General features: G+C 39.9%; 1 protein-coding gene across 4 annotated transcripts in view; it reads right to left on the minus strand.

Moving 5' to 3' along the window:
* Positions 1 to 2,269: 2,269 nt before the first annotated feature.
* The window catches only part of azin1a (antizyme inhibitor 1a), a 31,005-nt gene continuing 10,046 nt past the window's right edge, over positions 2,270 to 23,228 (minus strand). For 2 of the 4 annotated variants that reach the window (XR_015510454.1, XR_015510455.1), the window contains exons 4-13: positions 21,151 to 21,324; positions 20,843 to 21,015; positions 18,125 to 18,262; positions 15,683 to 15,764; positions 15,462 to 15,536; positions 12,226 to 12,391; positions 9,903 to 10,021; positions 9,597 to 9,811; positions 4,864 to 5,251; positions 2,270 to 2,931 (exon numbers count right to left, since the gene is read on the minus strand). Coding sequence is in view for 2 of the 4 variants with exons in the window: in XM_087285721.1 (XP_087141847.1) it covers positions 5,137 to 5,251; positions 9,597 to 9,811; positions 9,903 to 10,021; positions 12,226 to 12,391; positions 15,462 to 15,536; positions 15,683 to 15,764; positions 18,125 to 18,262; positions 20,843 to 21,015; positions 21,151 to 21,324 (1,257 nt within the window). In the remaining 2 variants the exon portion in view is untranslated. Of the gene's footprint in view, positions 5,252 to 9,596; positions 9,812 to 9,902; positions 10,022 to 12,225; positions 12,392 to 15,461; positions 15,537 to 15,682; positions 15,765 to 18,124; positions 18,263 to 20,842; positions 21,016 to 21,150; positions 21,325 to 23,228 lie in introns of all 4 variants that reach the window. The other 2 variants (XM_087285721.1, NM_001017568.3) reach the window with 2 other exon arrangements.

Raw genomic sequence — 23,228 nt, forward strand, 5'->3', positions numbered from 1 at the left:
TGCTCTACGGAGAACTCTCATGCAGGAAGGGAACCACAGGGCGCCCAATTCTGCGATTTAAAGATGAAGAGAGTCATGAAAGCCCTTTACATAAACACACAGTCCTCGGAAGACCTCGCAGCAGATCACCTGAAGTGGAGGTGCACCCTGACCAAACAGCTCAAGTCAGGTGGAAAGAACATGATGCATGCGTCGGAGAAGTGAGTCCACTGAAAGGTGAGGAACAATAACAGTCAGGGAGGCACCTACCAATGCGACTTCTGCAGCAAAGAATGCCTCTCCTGTATTGGTCTCTTCAGCCACCAACGACGCTGTCAATCAGTCATGCCTCAAGATAAGAATTAGGATACATCAGGGATCACCAGACTTGTTCCTGGAGGTCCAGCGTCCTGCAGATTTTAGCTTCAACCCTAATCAAACACCTGGACAAGCTAATCAAGTTCTTATTAGGTATACTTGCAGGCAGGTGTGTTGAGGCAAGTTGGAGCAAAACCCTACAGGGCACCGGACCTCCAGGAACGAGATTGGTGATTGGATATATGTTTTTTTTTTTTTTTGCACAAACGTTTGAGGATTTTGTCTATGACTATACATATTTACTCCATCTTTAATGTTTCTGAAAGAACCTTTTGCTCACCAAGTGTGCATTTGATCATAAATACAGCAAAAAATCCTTTTTAACATGCCGATTAGCTACTCAAGAAATCTGTCAAACTCTTATTATTCTTACAAATGTTAAAAGCGGTTGTGCTGCTACATATTTTGGTAGAACAGCCTAATTTCAGGGTTTTGATGAATAGGAAGTTAGAAAAAATATTACGTATAGAATATAAAGGAGCAGCATATTAAAACACTGATGACAATAAATATTTTGATCATCTAATGATCAAACCAAACAGTGAAATCAGCAAAACAGGCGGATTCTGAATTGCAAGATTAATGATGCTGAAAATTTAGTTTACAATGTCATTTATTCCAATGATTAAAGTCTATGCAGATAGAAAAAAAAAACTTTATTTTTAATTGCAATAATATGTCACAGTATTACTGCTTTTGCAGTACTTTTAATAATAATAAATGCAGCCTTGGTGAGCAGAAGTCTCTACAAAATTTATCCATGCACTTAAAAATCAGGAGATTTAGCTTGAACTCTTATAAAGTTTAACCAAACGTCTGTTTATTCACACATAGCCAAGAACCTTTGACTAGCAGAAGACACTGCTCAGGTATATTTCACTATATGAAATAATATTTTGCATCACTTAGTCATTATTGCATTAAATATTTGTCATTGATAACCTTGGATGACTGCATAAACACGTCAAAAGAAAACACTTAATAGGTCTTGGTTTTTTTTACACACCAAATAATGATTAAAAGTTGCCTTAAAAGTGACTATTTGACCTAAAATAAGTGAACCTGATGAAGCTTGGAACAGTAAAGTTGACTTAATATTATATTGATGCTCACAGTTCATTTACTTGATGAAAAAGTGAGTAAATCTGATGCCTTAAAATTACTGATGTCAACTAATCTCTTAAAAAGCCAAAGGTTTATTCTAACGGCCAACTAACTCCTTTTACACTGCACCCAAATGCACTGCCAGAAAATCTGATGCATTTTTTTCGTATATAAAATAAACAAAAAAAAATTTCAATGAACAGTAAATATTTAAAATAAATCATCCATTTGGTAAACCATGGGTGTCTGTAAAACGCATCAAGATACAAGAAGAGTCTGCAACACTTAACTTGAAGGGCTGTTCATAAGGCTGTCATAAAACCTTCATAATCATGACATGTGTATGAAAATTATTAAGTGTCATTCGCTCTGTTATGTCACTTTAAATGCAAAGATGTCAGTTTGTTATATAAACAAGTACATCAAAACCTCTTTTTCATGACAACGTCTTTACCAAGACAACAAAACTAGTCATAAACATGATCGTCATGAGGTGTTATAATTCTGTCCCCTTTAAGTAAAGTGTATCAGATTAATCCTGGGAAAACTCCCTTCATTGGCCCTTACCCATCATGGCCTCCCAATCATCCCCATCCATGTTTCTCCACTCCACCTATAGCTGGTGTGTGGTAAGCGCACTGCACTGCTGTCCTTCGACTGCCGTTGCATCATCCATGGTGGTGGTGTGGAGAGACCCCCTGATTGTGAAGCGCTTCGCGTGTATGGTCATACACAATAAACACACAATACAAATACACATTACATTACAATTAATAACAGTCATTAAAACTCACAACGAATCCACAAAGCCAGGTAATACCATTTTACTGACAGCAGAAAACTTTGTCAATTAAAGGTAAATGCTGTAAACGGTCTACGGTTTATAATCAGACACTGAAACATTTCACGACTCTTTCAACATGGCTTCGTGACTAAACTAGGCCGGAAACCACATCACTTGCCTGAATCTTTCCAGAAAAGACACAAAAATCCCTTCCTCCAGCAGCAGCACCTGCTCCAACCCTCCCCAACACATCCTCAGACACACTTCACAATATCGGAGGCGTCCTGCAGTGCACACAACACATGTAATGCTGAAATAATGCTCTCTAGCTGCGTTTAAATATGCTAATTAGATTTATGCGCAAAACAGTAACATTGCATTAAGCAGGGGTGTCCAAACTCAGTCCTTCAGCTCCAACTTGCTTCAACACACCTGCCAGGAAGTTTCTAGTATGGTTAAGCTGCGGTCACACCTGACTTTTCTCTCCAGGGGCTTCCATTCATGCGCACACAAATGCGTCAGACCGGAAACGAAGGGTCATGCGTTCAGTTTCGCAGGTCGCTGCGGTGCAAAGTTCAAGCTTGATGAACTCTGACCTGCAGAAATCGCATCACTTGACTGCGTGAGAACAATCGAGGGTCAAAACATGACCTCTCTGGACAGAAAATGTAAACATGGAGCAATCGCTCGCTTTTTATAATGTCTAATAATCTTGTTTATTCCCGCCCGGTCACACTAGAGTTTGTGTGTGCGAAATTCTGTCGTGCTGCGTTGCGAAAAGGGGCGAAAATAACACGATTATTAGGCATTAAAAAAGCAAGCGATTGCTCCATGTTTTATATTTCAGTAAATTTCCTAATCGGTTGCCCGGCGAACCAATGTGAATATAAAAGTCACCTCAGCTCAATAAAGCAGGCTAGGCGAAATAGTGCTATTTACTGATGTTTTGTTGTTAAACTGAATAAAAATCAACATTATCGATGCTCTAAAAGGACCTTATGAAGCATCATCTTTCACCGGGAGATTTCAGTGGCGGGACAACACTTCTGTGCATATAACCCATTCATAACAGCACAATCTACATCAGCTCTGCGTGACTAAAGCTGCTTTCACACCTACACTTTTGTTTCGGAACGTATCTCATTTACCCAGTTAGTGCGGTTCGTTTGGCATATGTGAAGAGGGCAATCGCGCTCTGTTCTGCGCCAAAGTAATCGCTCCGAGATCGCTTTAATGAGGTGGTCTCGGCTCGATTGAAACAAACCCTGGAGCGTTTGATTGCAGTGAGAAAGTGATCCGATCCGAGCGTGCTTATATCACAGTGTTTTATGGATATGTAATAGGCTTACGGCTATATGAAGAGAGAATTATGAGTAGGGCGGGAAGTTTCGCGAGTCTCCCGGTAATCTCGCGTCTCCTTCCCGGTCCTTAAATACACATCGTCGCGCACCCTTCTCACCCCTCCCCACCGCATCTCTACTCAGACACATCGCGCGCGCGCACCCTGTCAAACACCAACAAACCACCACCTCTCCTGACAGCTGAGCGGGACGCTGCAAAATAAACCCTGACACTGACCAATGTGAGGAGAGTTTACTCACACGTGACTTGTTTTAGCTCTTTTGGTGCGATTAGAAACTTTGCAGTGTGAAAGTGAACCGCTCCAAGAGCAAAGAGCAACAATGTAACATTTGTAATCTCTGTTTCGGAACAACTGAATCGCTTCACAGGTGTGAAAGCACACTTAAAGTTTTAAAACAGAACTTGACCTGTTTAACAGAAATACTTCAGCCATGATGTCGTTCTTGCTCCAGTGTGCAAAACTAACTCAAACATTTGTTTTTACCGATTTCAATCTCTCTCTCTACTGTGCACATGAGCGCCAAACGGCAGATCTGCCTGAGATGTACAAATCTACATTTGCTGACAGACAGTTTGGGCTACTTATCAGAATTGTGGGAATTATCGGCCTGACAATATTTAATTAGATGAACATTCTTTAGTCTTATGCCCTATCCAGAAAATAAATACAATTGGATTGTGAAGAGACTTTCAACCAGCACAACACGTTTCTGAAGACGATCACCTACTGCACCTTTAATGAACAGAAAAAAAAGTGTGTTTTGTTAACCTTTAATCAAAACCTGAGCAACCACTCAGGAACAGCAGTCCCTCTCTGATGACTCTGATTGGTTGAAATATGCTTAGCCACGTCCTCCCTCCATCCATTAGCTTGCTGTGAAGGAAAGATGAAAGGCGGAGCGCAAAAGTAAAACCCCGCCTCCTACTCAATATTCCAGTTCAGTTGTAAATACGTCAACATGCAGAAATATCTCCTGAAGCCTGCAGCAACTTCACACAGACTTTCAAATGCAATGCAAGCATGTGCTAATATGTACAACTAGAGCGGACACTTGCAGTTGCGTATTTGTGCGTGAGAAAAGCTTAAAGTGTCCGCTGTATTATGTCCTATTAGCATCCAGTCTAAACATCCTGCTTAATACAAAAAGAAAAAAATTACGTGCACATTTGTTCAAAAGCATCTGATGATGTCTAGACTTGAGGTCTAATAAATAACTTCCCCTGTGGGGTACATGATTGATTCAATTAGTAGGAGCAAATATCATATGCAATGTACAGTATATATACACACATTTATAAAACAGACTTAAATATAATTCAGCATATTTATAAACGCCAACAGGCCCAGTTGTTAAAGCTAGTCGCACCTATTTGCTGTATATCCATCAGTTGTGCCAGCTATCAAGCTGTTCTTCCTCAACTCTGGTCCCAGCAAAACATCTGAGAAGCAACTTAAAAAGCTTCTGAGCATATTTCAGGCTTCTAAGTGCTTTAAATCAGTCAACATAATGACAACGAGTGCCTTATTGTTAAGCAGGAGTAGAAATGGATGCCCCGGACATGTTTGGTTGCAGGCAACAAGGTACCAGAGAGAAGTTCTTCATCCTCACATCCACAGTCACGCCACTATTGTGGATCTCTTGCCTGCGGAGAGCAAAAAAACAACTTGTTTACATTTATGCAAGTCATTTCTATTAAAATAAGCTGCATTGCAATTAAGGTGATCACTTCTTATATTCTCAGGAATGCAAGTCACATTTTTAATAATCCGAAACATGCTGTTACTCGTATTCCAAAAGAATACAATTAAAATCACAAGGAAAACACGCACAAAAAGCCATGCATCTGTGCTAGTGATTCAATCAAACGGTTATGTGAATTATGAACCGGGTCATATTCAATTCAATTCAATTCAGCTTTATTTGTGTAGCGCTTTTACAATGCAGATTGTGTCGAAGCAGCTTCACATAAATGGTCATAGTAACTGGAACAGTGCGGTTCAGGTTTTAGTGTTTAAGTTCAGTTCAGTTCAGTTTAGCTCAGTTCAGTGTGATTTAATCATTACTGAGAGTTCAAACACTGAAGAGCAAATTCATAGATGCGTAGCTCTACCAATCCTGAACCATGTGAGGCAGTGGCGACAGCGGAGAGGGAAAAAAAACTTCACCTGATGGGAGTGAAGAAAAAAAACCTTAAGGGAACCAGACTCAGTTGGGCACGACCATTTTAATTTCTAATATAATTTCCATTTTAATTTTAATTTATATATATATATCAGGACTATGGGGTATATGCCGAGCTAATGTGTTTCCCATACTGATAAACTTCCGGTGAGCTGTTATTGTGAGTTTTTTTCATTTTTTAGAGTTCATTTTACAGCATCGATGTTGTAATGTCATTCAAATACGATCCGTTAAACAAACTTGAGCAACTAAATGAATGCCAAAGCGTAAAACGAGACAAAAAGCCGCTTGCTCGCACTCGCCCGTCAGAATCGGCAGGCTAGCAGAAGCTCCATTAAATATACCAGGGTAAAATAAATGCTCATATTATAAAGACATGGTGGGGGAAATGTAATTTAATGCAGTGCTTCTTGTACAATCTGAGACCCACTTTATATCGGATATCACTCAGCCAGTGGAGATCTCTGATTTTTAAAGAAAACAGACCTTAATCGTGCCTAATTTGCATTGGCATACAATCCACCGAAAAAGATTAACCCAGATTACTGGCAAATTAAAAGTCCTATTAGCATGCTTCGGCATATACCCTATTCAATTAGTTTGTCATGGGGGCCAGTTCATGAAAAGCATCCTAAACGAAAGGCCAAAGAGATGTGACTTGCTATACGAGTGATGACACAACTGCATATAAGAGCCCATATGCTGTATTTTTGCTCCTTAAGAAACCCACGTTGGCCTTTTTTACATTAAATTGTTAGTGTATTGTATTTTAAAACTACCAAATATAACTGCATTGTCCAATAGACTGTTTTCTTTTTTTAAACATTTAAATGTTGTATTTCAGAGCACAACTGCTGAAGTAGGCTTCTTCTACATTCAGACACATTCATATGTTCTGTTTTGAACTGCATAACAACTATTGCTATGTGCTAGTGCTATTAAAAAGGACCATTTATGTGAAGCTGCTTGACACAATCTACATTGTAAAAGCGCTATACAAATAAAGCTGAATTGAAATTGAATAGTGATACAACATTATAGATTTTTGTTGTACGATTATATAGTCTGAAGAATAATTACGCTTTCACGGTTATCACATCTAAATGTAAATTCAAGCTTTATATTAGGTTATTAAGTAGCTATTTAGATTAAATGTTGTTGCCATCTGCGTTCATGCATACATAATCATTTTAATAACAAGCCGTCTAACATATCTTTTGCTTCCATTGCCCTTAAAGGCACGCACAACTGTCACCGTGAGATGTTTTCTACTGCGTGCGTCCGGAAAGACGCAAGTCTGTTATAAATTAGAAATAACAAACTTGCAAGCGGAAAAGGCGTGATATGGGAACGGCCGCTGCTATAGTTAATTCGATGTGCGTGCGCAGTAGCCTTGGTGTACATACTAGAAACTTTAAACTAGCGGTGGCAACTTGGCATAACTTAAGTTTAATTGCAGTAGCTTTGTTTCATTCTGTGCAACAGAAATGCAGCTTAGAGAAGCCTTTACGATTAAGTAACTGTGACTAATTGAAGCGTAGTTAATAGTGAAATCAGCTAATCGTTGCATACCTATTAGCGATATCAGTGCATTGTACAAAAGGCCTTTACTATAAAACATATCCAAATGTTTTCGGCTGCCCGCGCCACTTGATTACGGTGACTCACGCTCTGCGCAGCCTTTAACTGCAGCTCATACTGTATTGAACAGACGCACGCCACCTCATGACTATAGTGAACGTTTTTCGACTGAACTAAATGTATTTTTTAAGTCTTGGTCACACTATTTGGTGGGCCGGAACAAACTGCCTCGGGGCCGGGTTCGGCCTGCGGGGCGCCAATTGAATAGCCCTGCTGTGCACTCTAACACAATTATACATTTTAATATTTTGTAAATGTGGGCATACAATAAAACATAAATAAATAAATAAAGTTAATAATTATTACCAGGGCTTTACATTAACACCCGACAAATGCAAGTAGCTTTCAGCTCTGGCGGGTTAGATAGACACCTCCACTAGCCACTTTGGCTGGTTGGAAATCTGCTACGAAGTGTAGTTTTCTTAAAAGCAGGGTTCGACAATAAGCATGGCCCAATGTTTGTGCAAATGTGATCTTGGAATCGAAAAGCAGCACGACTGACAAAAATAACTGTTCGCGCATAGGTGATGCAATGTGATGCGCGCTACTGTTGAAAAGCGCACGCGCTCCCGTTTACGAAAAGCAACCATGCCTAGAAGAAGCGCAACTGGTGCGATCTGTTCCCTTTGAAATAGACTGGATAAAGAGTGATGATCGTTCATCCACAGACAGTCCTGCTGCTTTCAAGAGCTCAAGATTAAAAAAAAATACACTTATTCTTTTGTAAGCAGCAGCGGTCACTGCTTTCATTTGAATTATTCTTTGAACAGATTATGAAAAGGCCTATATTAACCGTGTGCACGTGATCATCCTTTCATTATCAAACACGATATGTTTTACCTGCTTTCTTTCTCTTACAGTTATTTTTGTTAATATGGTTTAATCATATTTTTTTAATAATAATATTGCTTTAATGGGAAATTAATCCCCGCTTATGTGTAGTTAACTGCTGATCTGGGACTTGTAGCCAGGACAGATTACTGTGCATGTTTTAGATACATGAAAATAATTATTTTTCTAAATGTAATGTTTTTAAAAGAAAAGTTTTGTTGATTATAAAAAGTGCACCTATACAGCTATATTTTCCTTGTTTTGACACATTAAAATTGTGGCTAAAAAATACTTATTTGGTGTGGTCAGAGATAAATTTGGTAAATCCTTAACTTTGAGCCCTGAAAAGTCATGTGAAATAAAAACTGATTGCATTGTGACACAGTCCATTTGGTCATGCACACTGAGCAAGCTAATAGACAACACACACAAGAAGTGAAATGAACGAGAAGGCATGTAGACATCACACAAAATCTAAATCAAGAAATTTAGCATGTCAAAGTCAAATTTATCCATTTAAAACATATTTTCCCAACAATAAAAGTGTGGCTAGTGAAAATGGCGAGTGGTAAGTAATGTTTGAAATCTATTAGCCACAATGGCTGGTGATCAAAAAAGGTCATGTCAATCCCCGACTATTACCTACATACACTTTCAAGCAGCTTCAAGCATTTTATATAAAATCCAAACACTTTTCAAACAATTAAATACTAGATTAAAACTCAAGCATTTCCAGCCCTGTACAAGCCCTGTTTACTTAAACTTAATGATGCAAATCAAATTAGATGCACTAATTTAATAATAAATAAATAAAAAAGTTTAGTAGGCCTCTCATATAATACATATATATATAAAAAAAAGTTACATGACTTTTTAAAATGGACTTTATTATTGGACTTTTACACTGCTTATCAAACAAAGAAACAAAATACAATGGCTGCCACTGTAGAACTGTGAGTGCAAGATAATTTAACTAACCCTGATGGAATTGAAATTAAAAGTAGGAAGTCATATACACAACAAATTAGAAGCAGTTATTTACAGCAGGTAAGTTTACGTCATAGCAGGCCTCTTATATAATATATCCTGGATGGATGCACTTTATTGCACTTAATTTATACTGCTGATAGATAAACAAATGAATAAAAAATGCTGCTACTGCTGGAAAAGTGCCTGATAATTTTCTTACCTCTGATTGGATTTGAATAAAATAGAAAGTGATATCATACACTGAAGACACCTTGAGGGTAATTAAATCATGGCGTAATTTTCATTTCTGGGTGAACTAACCCTTTTAAAATGCAAGAAATATAAGAAAACTATTGACTCCGTACCAGTCGTATTCAGTGATGCTGTAGAAGACGGGCGGTTTGTGTTGGTCTCCGTGACTGAATGCGGACCCCAGAGCGCTGGCTCCTGCGTTTCTGAACAGCAGCCAGTCTCCAACACTGAGCTCGGGCAGCAGACATCGCTCCATCACCAGATCCAGATCATCTTCAGAGGGACCCCACAGACTGCTGGAGAACAGCGGCTCGTCTGCGCTCACATGCTGACAAACACAACATCATTCATGAGCTCTGCTGATGCGCTGGGTAAACATCACATTTACAGCTCTTCAAGAGAAGCGGAGAGATATTTACTTTGTGTGCCAAAGGTGTTGCTATTGAATCTTCACACAGCAGTTTACTGGCAAAAGATCCATAAACACCATCATTTATGTGGTAGAGAAACTCTGGCTCATCGTTTGCAGACAGTGCATCTGAAAAATATATATGGGGAACATTTGATTCTGTTACTGACCGCTGTTTAAAGGGTCACGAAACACCAAAACACATGTGTTGAGCTGTTGACAGTCGTATATGTGTCCCACACTGCTAAAAACACTATTAGGACACCTATATTTCACTAAAAAGTGTAAATTGGTTGTTTTTGCGTTATTTCAAGCAAATTCGTACTTCCTGTTTGAAATTAATTTTTGAAGCTGCGTCACGGTCATGAGATAATAGCGTGTATTCCAGCGTGCAGACTGGACGTCTGTGCCAGAGTGTGTCTTATTACGTCTTACAGTGTGATGCATTAATGCATGAGTAAGGCTTGGTTCCAACCAATCAGCGCGCTCTATTGTGCAACTTCATTAATATTCATTACTGTCACCGTGTTTACGCCACAGAGACGCCACGTTTTGTTGGCAAAACAAGCGTGAAGTGTTGCTTTTATAGTTTGCTGCCGTTAACTTTCGTTTTCATTTTCTCTCTGTGAGAACTCAGCTGGAGTCACGTGTGGATTAACAGTGTACGCGACGCTCGACAACAATAACTTACGTGTCTAAGGAGGAACATTATTTACCTGAGAGCTGTTCTCATCTGCAAACGCTGAGATCCGGATTCGCTTGTAACGTTAGTCTCCTCTTCATAAAGACGCGGCTCTAGTTGCTGGTGATTGTCCTGTCTCTACAGATTTGGTAAGTGAGTGACCAGTGCTCTTTGTTTATTTAGTTTGTTCGTATCGAATTAAGTTAACTATTGCACTGAGTGTAAACATAGCACCGCATTTAGTGACCGGAATAACACACGCGGCTTTCTGACGCTACCTGCCGTGTGCATCTAAGTTTCCGGGAAATGCAGAGTTTTTTTTTCTCTCATTCGCCGTGCGGTATCAAACATTGCATGAAAAATACAGGCTTAGAGCAGTTCCTCGAATCAAATATCTCGTTTGTCGCGAGGGACATGAATGAATTCTCTGATTGAAAGAGCCAAACTGCAGTTAAAGTCCAACATTTAATAATTTGGCAAATAATTCGACTACAGATGTCCATGTAGGTTAAACACCATCACTTTCTCATGTGTGTGTAATTTGACTGAAACTCGCGCGCGCCCAAATAGACACTCCCACACCCTCCCACTTTAGTTCCTCCGACACTCCCCCCTAAACAGAGCTGGACACGCCCACTTTTCTGACTTTTTCCAAAGTAGAGGTGTGAAAACACCCTGCTGAAACGAGGGGGTTTCATGGCCCTTTAACTTATTATTAAACTTTTTAAACTAGTGACAGTGTTAACTTTTCCCAGCAAAATTACTTTTGGGACACTAAATGCTACTGCAATTCCTCTCAAATCCAGCATATATAATAGGCTACAATATACGCATATATCTCATTTGAAAATTCAATATTTACTCCAATATAAGGTTGTCAGAATACTGGAATTAGATATCAATTAAATTGGTTTCAAAGTCACGTTGATTCAGCTGGTTTGTTTAAAAAGCTGACGGATAAAACGCTTCAGTGTCCCTTATTACCTTCACGGCCAATCGCAGTCTTTTCTGTTGAGCATGTCAACACCATGGGAAATCAGCGCTGTTTACAGGGTTTCCGAAGGTTTCATCAAGTCAAATTTAAGACTTTATAAACCCTAAGACCCTAAATAATGAAATTTTAGACTTATACAGGGTTAAGCTATTTTTCTAATGGCCCAGTATTATTTAGTTGATAGTTTTTCCCCGTTTAGGGAATTTAATTTAGGGAATTTGCAGTGAAAATGTCTAACAGCTGTAGTGTACTATCTATATGCAATAAAAAACTTAAATCTAATAAATAAGGTTTTATTGAGTGTTATTGATCACTAGATGGATATCGGCCCAAAATGAGTAGCTTTACTTGGGCAAAGCAAAATTAAGACCTGTTTAAAACTATTTAAGATGTACAATACAATTTGTCAGTGAATTTAAGACTTTTTAAGGCCTAAAATTTAGGTTTTGAAATTTTAAGACTTTAAGACCCTGCGGAAACCCTGGTTTAAGAATGCGCTCAGTAGCGCTCAAATGTTAGCGGGAAATGGAAGTTTTTAAAATTTCAGTATCAAATGGTACCGAATTCCAGTATCGTGACAACACTACTCCTCTATATTCCCCACAGAAAAAAAACTCCACAATGTATCTCATATTCTTGATTTGAGCTAGTACTGACCGTGTGGCTGTGCACTGCAGTCCCGAGCCACCGTCTTCTTATCGATTATATTCACGGCCAGCGTGAAGGCAGAAGAAACGTAATAAGCTCCAGGTTCAGCAATGATTGACAAGCCAGTCGACCGAGGAAAATACATGTCCAGCATGGGCTTCAGCATCTGGTTAACCTGAGGAAAAAAAAAAAAAAACACTTTAGGGGGCAAAGTATTTACAAATGGCAAAACAATTAAATATTTAAATAAAAAGCTGCTGTATGTAAGTTTTTGACTCTTCTAAATTATAAAACAGTACCATTTGAAGACATATAAAAAAACATTAGGTTTGTCAGGTTCGATTGAAACGACATCTGGAGCGGATCGATTGCAGTGAGAAAGCGATCTGATCCGAGCGCGGTTATATCACTGTGTTTTATGGATATGTAATAGGCTTACGGCTATATGAAGAGAGAATTATGAGCAGGGCGGGAAGTTTCACGAGTCTCCGGATGCCCGCAAACGAGTGATGATCTCGCGTCTTCCTCCCGGTCCTCAAATAGGCATCGTCGCGCACCCTTCTCACCCCTCCCCACCGCATATCTCCTCAGACACATCGCGCACGCACCCTGTCAATCACCACCAAACCACCACCTCTCCTGACAGCTGAGCGGGACGCTGCAAAATAAACCCTGACACTCTGACCAATGTGAGGAGAGTTTACTCACACGTGACTTGTTTTAGCTCTTTTGGTCCGATTAGAAACTTTGCCGTGTGAAAGTGAACCACTCCAAGAGCAAAGAGCAACAATGTAACAATTGCAATCTCTGTTTCAGAACAACTGAATCGATTCACAGGTGTGAAAGCACCCTAAGATCCTATGAAACATGCCAGATGTCACAACAAGATGTTGTTGGCAAGATGGCAGAAATACTTACCACAGAACATTACCAGAGTTCTCCAAATGTATCCACAACTAATTGATTGATTAACTGAAAAGCTTTTTGCGTCATATACACTTGAACTTGCAGTGAAATTGCACCCCCTTAAATGTGTGATATGTGAGAGGTCAGGCGAGGCAGTGGCGCAGTAGGTAGTGCTGTCGCCTCACAGCAAGAAGGTCGCTGGTTCGAACCTCGGCTCAGTTGGTGTTTCTGTGTGGAGTTTGCATGTTCTCCCTGCCTTCGCGTGGGTTTCCTCCGGGTGCTCCGGTTTCCCCCACAGTCCAAAGACATGCGGTACAGGTGAATTGGGTAGGCTAAATTGTCCATAGTGTATGAGTGTGTGTGTGTGAATGTGTGTGGATGTTTCCCAGAGATGCGGCTGGAAGGGCATCCGCTGCGTAAAAACTTGCTGGATAAGTTGGCGGTTCATTCCGCTGTGGCGACCCCGGATTAATAAAGGGACTAAGCCGACAAGAAAATGAATGAATGAATGTGACCGGTCAGACGAGAGGTAGCTTTTAGAAAGAGGAAATAAGATTAGGGAAGAGGGAGACAGACATAACATCGCAACAGGGAATGGGAACAGGGGATGTGGATATAGTCCAATATTGGCGGCAGCCATCTGGTCCTGCAGCTAGGGGGCGCTGGTCACAGACCCGCCTACCCACACTGGTGGGTGAAAGCACTCTATCTGTCTATCTGTAGCGGTGTATGCTTGTAAGCCTGTTGAGTCTCACAGGTGTCCTTGGAACAGGAAGCAAGAATTTCAAGTGTCTCCTTATCATGCTCTCTGGGGAAGTTGTTTGTCTCCAGCCAAGGTAGTCTGGCTAGAAAGTCACAAGAAGGCCGAAAGAGAAGAAAAGGTTTTCAGTTTGGGTCAATATCTGCCATATCCAACGCCCCTAGTTTCTCACCGATGTTTTCCAATTTGTGGTCTAAGGCCTCAGTCTGAGTACCAACAACCCTGCTAACCACTGCCTCAGTCCAGCCATCCAGCTTGGTGGGGTTTTGAGCTGCACTGATCCCTATTATCAATCGTTGATACCCCAGGGCTCCACCTAAACCCATCAGCAGAAACCCTGTTATCAAAGTTCTGAACAGATAGAGATCTTCATTACCCTCCAGGAACAGAGCTGCCAGGCACACGACGTGCCATTTCTCCCACCCATCCATCTTGCATCCAAAAGTCTCCACAGGACAGTTGTGTTCCCCCAAACCCAAACCTCTCATCAAGAAGATGGTGTCAATTGGGTTCAGATCAGTTGATCAAATCCATAATTCCTTATTGTTTGGAGAGCAGGGCAAGGAGAGACTCAGAGGTAGAATAAGATGAGACAAAAGAAGCCAGCCAGGAGAGATATGGGAGGGTATTTGAAATATTATATTCATTTATTTAGCAGCTTCGCTCTCTGACTTCATCCGTCTTGTCATGACAGTTAGCCTACTTGACGTTGCCTGTAATAACTATGATGGTTGGGTTTAGGTTTGGGGAAGATGTAGACGTTAATAACTGTGATGGTTGGGTCTAGGCGTGGTATAGGTGTAGACATTATTAACTGATGGGTACAGCACCATCTTGCTGACAACATAGTTTTGACGTGGGTCTCTGTAACTTCAAGTTACACCTCTAACATACTACAAGTTCCACCCCTTCATGTTATGCCCCTGTCTTTCAGTTTGCAGACAGAACCTACTCTATCTTTCAGCAACCTGGGTTGCCAGTTGGGGAAAATCAGTGTGTTTAATTTCAATCATGAAGTGCATGGTCAAAAAATGCGCCCTCTAGAGGACAGTAGCAGCCTCCAAAATGAGAGACAGATTCAGAGTTATAAAAAATCCACACGAGGTGGACATTAATTACAAAAAAAAAACACAAATATTACTAAATGTAAACATTAGCTGAACCTTTTACACTGTGATGCTGAGTCCACAGTAAACACGGAGCATCACTTGCTTTAGTTTACTCTGAGAATGTTTTTCCTCCTCAAGTGAATTTGCACAGAAGATGCGATTGAAAAGAATTCTGCACATTTGCAGCAAATCCATTGCACATTTCGCTTCATTTGCTCCGCCTGGCAGAAATTCAGCTATGTTTTACACATTTACATTGATTTTCTACTTAATATACTCACAAGCATACTCAATTTCAGTTTCACTTGTGTCAATCTGGCAACCTGCGCATGTCATTTTAAGGAGGAGCGGCTGCAGACAAAAAGCCCTCTCCAATATTTTGAATTTGAACTGCAATATCTAATTCAACCTCTCCTAATTCAATCCTACATATGGCACCTTTAAAAATAATGTCCAGCAGGATGCAATACCTTGTCTAACTGTTCCTCACTTCCATCAAAACCTCCTCCGATGTCCAGGATATTCATCTCGAAGCCGAGCTCTTCCTAAGATCAGTAATTTACAACACATTATTGCAAAGAAACATATTGACAAAGCTCATATCTCTGGATTCAGCAGAAAAGCTCATGATATAAAAGACTTTTAGTTGGAAGAATTAGATCAGAAATTGGACGGACGAGCAGTGACTCACCCCCATATCAAAGACACAGCGGGCCTCAGAAACAGCACGAGAGAACTTCTCTACTTCCTGACAGCAGCTGGGAATGTTGAATCTGTGAAGAGAGAGAGAAAAAAAAGAATGAACTCAAAACACACCTCTTTTACCTCTCTCATAGATGTCATAACTGTGCATGACTGTGAAAGCCTATTTATAAGAAAAAAACATTTGTTTACGCTCTTGCTTTAAGAGCGTACACACACTATATACAGTTGCCTTGAACAAAATTTTCATTTTTGGATGAACTAACTCTTCAATATGTAATGCAGGAGGATTCGCTAAAGTTTTTGTCAGTATCTTTATAAATTAGAGATTTTTTTTTTTAAGTTAACAGTGTTTCCTCTAGGATTTTTTCCAGCTGTGGCCGCAGGCCTTTTTTTTTTTTTTTTTTTACACAGATCTACCAACTACCTGTGGCGTTATTCCAATGACAAATGTCGTGAGCGCAGTATTAGAAGTCGAGATCGCATTTATGTAATAGCCTACAGCATGCGGATCTCTTTGCTTGCGTGCCGATTTCCTCTGCTCGTGCACAAAACTTCTTGCACGCCCCTTCAAATATAAGCCGCTTCAAGAGCGCGCAGATCTTCTTGTGCGCTCTCAAATAAACACTGCTGAAGTGCGATTTAGTGCGCTTATGTAACGAGTATGTCTCCAGCATTTATAAGATTTGCGAGGAATATTTATGAATGTCTCCAATACCTACAGAGCAGCATAAATGTGTCCTGAAGTAAAATTAAACGGCTATACGTCATCTTTGCTGGCCTCACGCACCTATCTGTCAGCCAGTCAGTTAGTCAGCACTACTATAGTTACAGAAAAGTTTGCACTGTTATAATTCACTTACCTTTTGATTGTTATCCGCTATTAAAAAAATATAATGTTTTGAATGAGAAGCTGTAATGTAGCCGTGGCCACCCGCCATGAAAGAAAGAATGTAGCGGAAACCATGGTTAACAAATTTTAAACCTTAGTTTGATAAAGCCTGCTGAAATGCAATGATGAAGCGTAACTGCAATCAATAGTATGCGAAAATAATAGTAAAAGGGAATAGGACTGCTTTAACTTCTCTTTTGGCAAGGCACTTCACTTGATTCTAATTAATTAAAACACTAATTTCTTTAAATCGGAGATGTTAAAAGTCATAAATTTAAAAACAAACACACAAGACCTAATTTGAGGGGTTATTTCCATGTCTAAATTCCCTGTTATGTGGCGTCCTTTATTAAATGACCTCCAAAAACAAGTGTATCTGAAAGTGGACAAACTGATGCTGTCAGGTTTTGCTTGTAAACTATTGATGTTATGTTCTCTATATTTATTTCTTTTATTTATTTATTTTCTATATATGTATGTTTTTGATGATTTAAATTTTAAATGGTTGTTCAATCCATCTCCAGGTTGGAGGAAAGTCCTTACCCCAGGTGGAAGAGTTTAAGTATCTCGGGGTTTTGTTCATGAGTGAGGGAAGGATGGAACGCAAGATTTACAGGCGGATTGGTGCGGCGGCAGCAGTAATGTGGTCGATGTACCGGTCCGTTGTGGTGAAGAAGGAGCTGAGCCAAAAGGCAAAGCTCTCGATTTACCGGTCAATCTACGTTCCTACTCTCACCTATGCTCATGAGCTTTGGATCATGACCGAAAGGACAAGATCTCGGATGCAAGCGGCCGAAATGAGTTTCCTTCGAAGGGTGGCAGGGCGCACTCTTATGGATAGGGTGAGGAGCTCTGACACCTGGGAGGAGCTCGGAGTAGAGTCGCTGCTCCTCCACATCCAGAGAAGTCAGCTGAGGTGGCTCGGGCATCTGTTTCGGATGCCTCCTGGACGTCTACCACTGGGAGGCAACCATGGGGAAGACCCAGGACACGCTGGAGGGACTATGTCTCTCGGCTGGCCTGGGAACGCCTCGGGATCCACCTGGAGGAGCTGGAGGAAGTGTCTGGGGAGAGGGAAGTCTGGGGTTCTCTCCTAAGACTGCTGCCCCCGCGACCCGGCACCGGAAAAGCGGCAGAAGATGAATGAATGAATGGTTGTTCAAAATGTGAAGTATTCAAATATGCAGTTGAAGTCTGAATTATCAGCCTTCCTGTATAATTTCCCCCCAATTTCTGTTTAACAGAGAGCAGATTCTCTTCAGCACATTTCTAAACCTAATAGTTTTAATAACTAATCTCTAATATCCGATTTCTTTTATCTTTGTCATGATGACAGCGCATAATATTTGACTAGATATTCTTCAAGACACTAGTATTCAGCTTAAAGTGACATTTAAAGGCTTAACTAGGTTAATTAGGTTAAAGTTAGGGTAATTAGGCAAGTCATTGTATTGTTCAGTAGACATTCCAAAACAAATACTGCTTAAGAGGGCTAATATTATTGAGTGAATATGCTGTAATGAGTCCAGCGAGACTTACTTGACTCCAGTGACTTGCAGATTGAGTTCTCCAGCAGCACACTCCAGCAGACGCCTGCAGTCCTTCAGTGTGGAGCCGAACGGTATGGCCATCTCCTCTTTCTCACAGCAGCTCTCCGACGTCAACAGCAGCAACACTCTGGTACACAAAAGAAAATGGGGGGGGTATTTGCATTAGTGATGTCATCAGGAAAAAAAACTCCAATAATGCACAGAAATTAGAAGGAAAAAAAACCTTGGTTGGAAGATTCTTCAAGCATCTCAAACATTTAGTCATATTTCACACCAAGTTGCAATTTGAGGGGGTGTATGGAAATGTATAAACGACCACAAGGGTCATCCCACTTAACACAAATTAAGAGAATCAATATTAGTAGTGTTTAAATATCAGTCTTGAACTACTTTTTGTTGTCACAATTAAATAGTACAATTGTTCAAAAGTAGGTTGACAAGCATGCATTTCTTTTGCACTTATACTGAAGTGATTCACGATATCCACTCTCCCATTTGTCAGTGTAATTGAACAATGCTCTGCATTGAGAAACATTAGACAATAGCAGGGGTCACCAATCTTGCTCCTGGAGGTCCGGTGCCCTGCAGGTTTTAGCTCCAACTTGCCTCAACACACCTGCCTGGGTGTTTCAAGTATACCTAGTAAGACCTTGATTAGCTTGTTCAGGTGTGTTTGATTAGGGTTGGAGCTAAAATCTGCAGGACACCGGCCCTCCAGGAACAAGTTTGGTGACCCCTGGCCTATAGTATATTCACTATGGGTTGACACGGTGGCTCAGTGGTTAGCACTGTGGCCTCACAGCAAGAAGGTCACTGGTTTAAGTCCCGGCTGGGTCAGTTGGCATTTCTGTGTGGAGTTTGCATGTTCTCCTCGTGTTGATGTGGGTTTCCTCCAGGTGCTCCAGTTTCCACCACACTCTAAACACATGCGCTATAGGTGAATTGATGAACTAAATTTGCCGTAGTGTATAAGTGTGTGTGAATGAGAGTGTATGGATGTTTCCCAGTACTGGGTTGCAGCTGAAAGGGCATCTGCTGTGTAAAGCATATAACATATGCTGGATAAGTTGGCGGTTCATCCCGCTGTGGCGACCCCTAATGAATAAAGGGACTAATCTGAAGGAAAATTAATGCATGAATGATATTCACCATGGTAATTGTAGTGATAAAAAAAAAATAATAAATTATATATATATATATATATATATATATATATATATATATATATATATATATATATATATATATATAAAAATTAAGTTTTAACTAGTTTTGCAAAAACAAGTCTCAATTATACATGACAAAAAATAAATAAAATTAATAAATAAATCTAAAAAAAAAAATAAATAAATAAAATAAAAAAATTACAATGATCTGTTAATTAGTGGTGGGCCGTTATTTGTGTTAACGTGCTGGTTAACGCGAGACTCTTAACAGGCGATAAAAAAAAAATATTGCTGTTAATCTATTCTTAAAGTTGGGTTGGGAGCTGGGTCTATTCTACACAAGCTATGATCACTTTCACCTTGATATTTTAGCGCGCAAGTATTTCTGACCGAACTGCACTGTAGTTGGTGAGAACGAGTCTTCGAACCGGTGTGTCTTCCTACTTTGAAATTTCCACATCAAACGTGAAATAGAATGAGTAATAGATGCAGTTCACTAAAGTGAATCTGATTAATGTTAGCTCCACCTCTAACCATCAGGCACCTGTAGCGTTCCAGTAAAACATATACAAATAAAATGAACCGGTCACTTTTTAAAATGAATGACAGAGAATAAAAGTCAAACTGGTGAGCGTCTGACAAAAAAAGTGCTCTTCATCAAATCAGCAGAAAGCCCTTCTGGATCTTTCTCTTACTTCGAAGACATGACTGACAACGCTTACATGGGCATCAGTAATCTAGTTATTTGCCTTAACAGACAATAATACAATAAGGTGTTTACGTGAAGTGCTTTCCTATACGAGTTTCCTGTCATCTTGGGTGACTTTAACTGCAGTTGGCTTGAGAAACCCATTCTCAAAGACTTACTTTTAGTCATTATTTGGGTAGCACACATTTTCTGAATGCCTTCGGCAGAATTCAAATGAGCCATTTAATCTAAATTAATTCTAAGATTACAGTGAGATTAATCTAGATAAAAAATTTTTTATCTATGCCTACCTAAACTTTTAAAACAAGTACCTACGTTGTCAAAAGGGGTGTGGGTGCAGTGCAATCTGAGCTGCATCCAATGCTTTTTAATGCGCTCACCTAACCCCACCCCTAACCCTACCCGTCACAGTGACGTCACTCACTCCATTGAGTGCATTGTGTCTGACATTGCATCGCTGAGTGCTGCAAACTCGGCTGCATCCAGATACTATTGAAATAGTCTGAATCGAATTAAAGGCTCTCATTACAGACATAGAATCAAACCATTTATACACACATTTAAAGTTAACTAATTTTGTATACATACTGTAATTCTATAAAATATTATTTAAAAGCAATTTAATAAAAAAAGAGAAAAAAAGCCCCCAAAAAACAAAAACAAAAAACACAACATTGATTTTAAAAGCTAATTAATTAGGGCAAAAATACAAGAATCACTTACCAGAGTTAAAATGAAATGAGTTTTAATATTTTAAATTAAAATGTTAAACTTTCTTGCAAAATAGTTTATTTTATGACGCTAATCAGTACAGTATGACTGCATAACTCACTTTGCTTTAGGATGACATCGTGCGATCTTCCTCATCTCTGCCTCATTGTCACAAACCAGGAGCGGGATGTTGTGTTTGGCTGCATATTTGATATGGGAGAGCTGTTTGCACGTGCCGCCCAGAATAATGTCCTGAGATGAGACGCCAAAGCCCTTAACCAAGTCCAGCTCATGCTGAAAGACGAGCACACAAGACCAAACAGATGAATGCAAGAATAGACATTTTAAAAATAGGTTTCAAAGGGACACAAATAGATAATGGGATTAATTTCTGTCTCGCTTCAATGAGACATTTTGTTTTATATTCACCTTGTTTGAACAAATGAAGCCAGTTCCGAGAGAAGCCAGCAGTTCAACAACTACAGGGCTGCTGTTGCTCTTAACGGTGTAGAAAGGCCGAATTTGGTCCATTTTATTTCTCCAGCGAGCCTGCTGCTGCACGATCACCCCCAGATCAGCAGCAAAAAACGCACTTTTCTGTGCCTAAAAACCAACAAAGACAATACTTCAGTACTGAGCTGTGCAATATGATGATATACAGTTAAAGCCACAATTATTATGCCCTCCTGTGAATTATGTTGTTTTAAAAATATTTCCCAAATGATGTTGAACAGATTTAGGAATTTTTCACAGTATTTCCTATAATATTTTTTCTTCTGAAAAAAAGTCTTACTTGTTTATTTCGGCTAGAAAAAAAGGAGATTTTAATTGTTTTAAAGCACTTTTATTAGCCCCCTTAAGCAATATTTGTTTTGGATTGTCTACAGAACAAACCACTGTTATACAATGACTTGCCTAATTACCCTAACTTCACCCTAATTAACCTTTAAATGTCACTTGAAGCTGTACACTAGTCAAATAGTATGTACTGTCATCATAGCAAAGATAAAAGAAATCAATTATTAGTTATTAAAACTGTAATGACCAGAAATGTGTTGAAGAAATCTGCTTTCCTTTAAACAGACATTGGAGAAAAAGTATACAGTGGACTTATAATTTAGGAGGGCTAATAAATCTGCTTTCAACTGAATATAATATATATTAAATAAGGGTGTACAATAGTGGAAAGAACTGACATTGCGACATTTTGTTTTTTTCTGCTATAATTATTGCATTGTCATAAATGAATACAATAGCACAAAGACACAAATGAAATAAACACTGGTTTTTAGGTTTTCCATAGAGTCTAAAAGTATTGAGAAATTTAAAATAGTGGACCAAAGTCTTTCATCAAAGTCCTAAAACTATTGAACACACATTCGTGTCTCATTTTTGACTATTCTGATCCACTTCGAATGTTGACTACTATAGTCTTCGTCATTAAAATAATTAAATACAAGTCAGTGCTTCCCACAGGTTTGAAAGATACTTGCGGTCGTAGCAGCATTGAAATACACCTTTTACCCACATACATAAATAGTTCACTATATGCAAAAAACAAAACATAATTAGTTTTTTATCGATTTATAACGATATTTCTTAACTATCTGGATGAACAAACCAGCCACTCAACCTCTGAGGATTCTTCAGAGACTTAGGGTGCTTTCACACCTACACTTTTGTTTCGGAACGTGTCTCGTTTGCCCAGTTAGCGCGGTTCGATTGGCATATGTGAACAGGGCAATCGCGCTCTGTTCCGCGCCAAAGTAATCGCTCCGAGATCGCTTGAGTGAGGTGGTCTCGGCTCGATTGAAACGAACCCTGGAGCGGTTCGATTGCAGTGAGAAAGCGATCCGATCCAAGCGCGGTTATATCACAGTGTTTTATGGATATGTAATAGGCTTACGGCTATATGAAGAGAGAATTATGAGTAGGGCGGGAAGTTTCGCGAGTCTCCGGATGCCCGCAAACGAGTGATGATCTCCCGGTAATCTCGCGTCTCTCTCCCAGTCCTCAAATAGGCATCGTCGCGCACCCTTCTCACCCCTCCCCACCGCATCTCTCCTCAGACACGTCACGCGCGCGCACCATGTCAATGACCACCAAACCACCACCTCTCCTGACAGCTGAGCGGGACGCTGCAAAATAAACCCTGACACTCAGACCAATGTAAGGAGAGTTTACTCGCACGTGACTTGTTTTAGCTCTTTTGGTCCGATTAGAAACTTTGCAGTGTGAAAGCGAACCGCTCCAAGAGCAAAGAGCAACAATGTAACAATTTTAATCTCTGTTTCGGAACAACTGAATCTATTCACAGGTGTGAAAGCACCCTTAAGCCCAATCCCAATTCTATTTTTGTACCCTCTCCCCTTGGCCCTTACAACCAAGGGTTAAGAGGAAGGGCTTCAAAATTTACCCCTAAGAATTGGGACAGCACTACAGCACCTGCACACGTCATCATATGTCCTCCCGATCTCCTGCTTAGTTGTGAGATCAGATGATGGCGA

Source organism: Danio rerio, chromosome 16, assembly GCF_052040795.2.
Source record: "Danio rerio strain M-AB ecotype USA chromosome 16, GRCz13ab, whole genome shotgun sequence".
Classification (NCBI taxonomy): domain Eukaryota; kingdom Metazoa; phylum Chordata; class Actinopteri; order Cypriniformes; family Danionidae; genus Danio; species Danio rerio.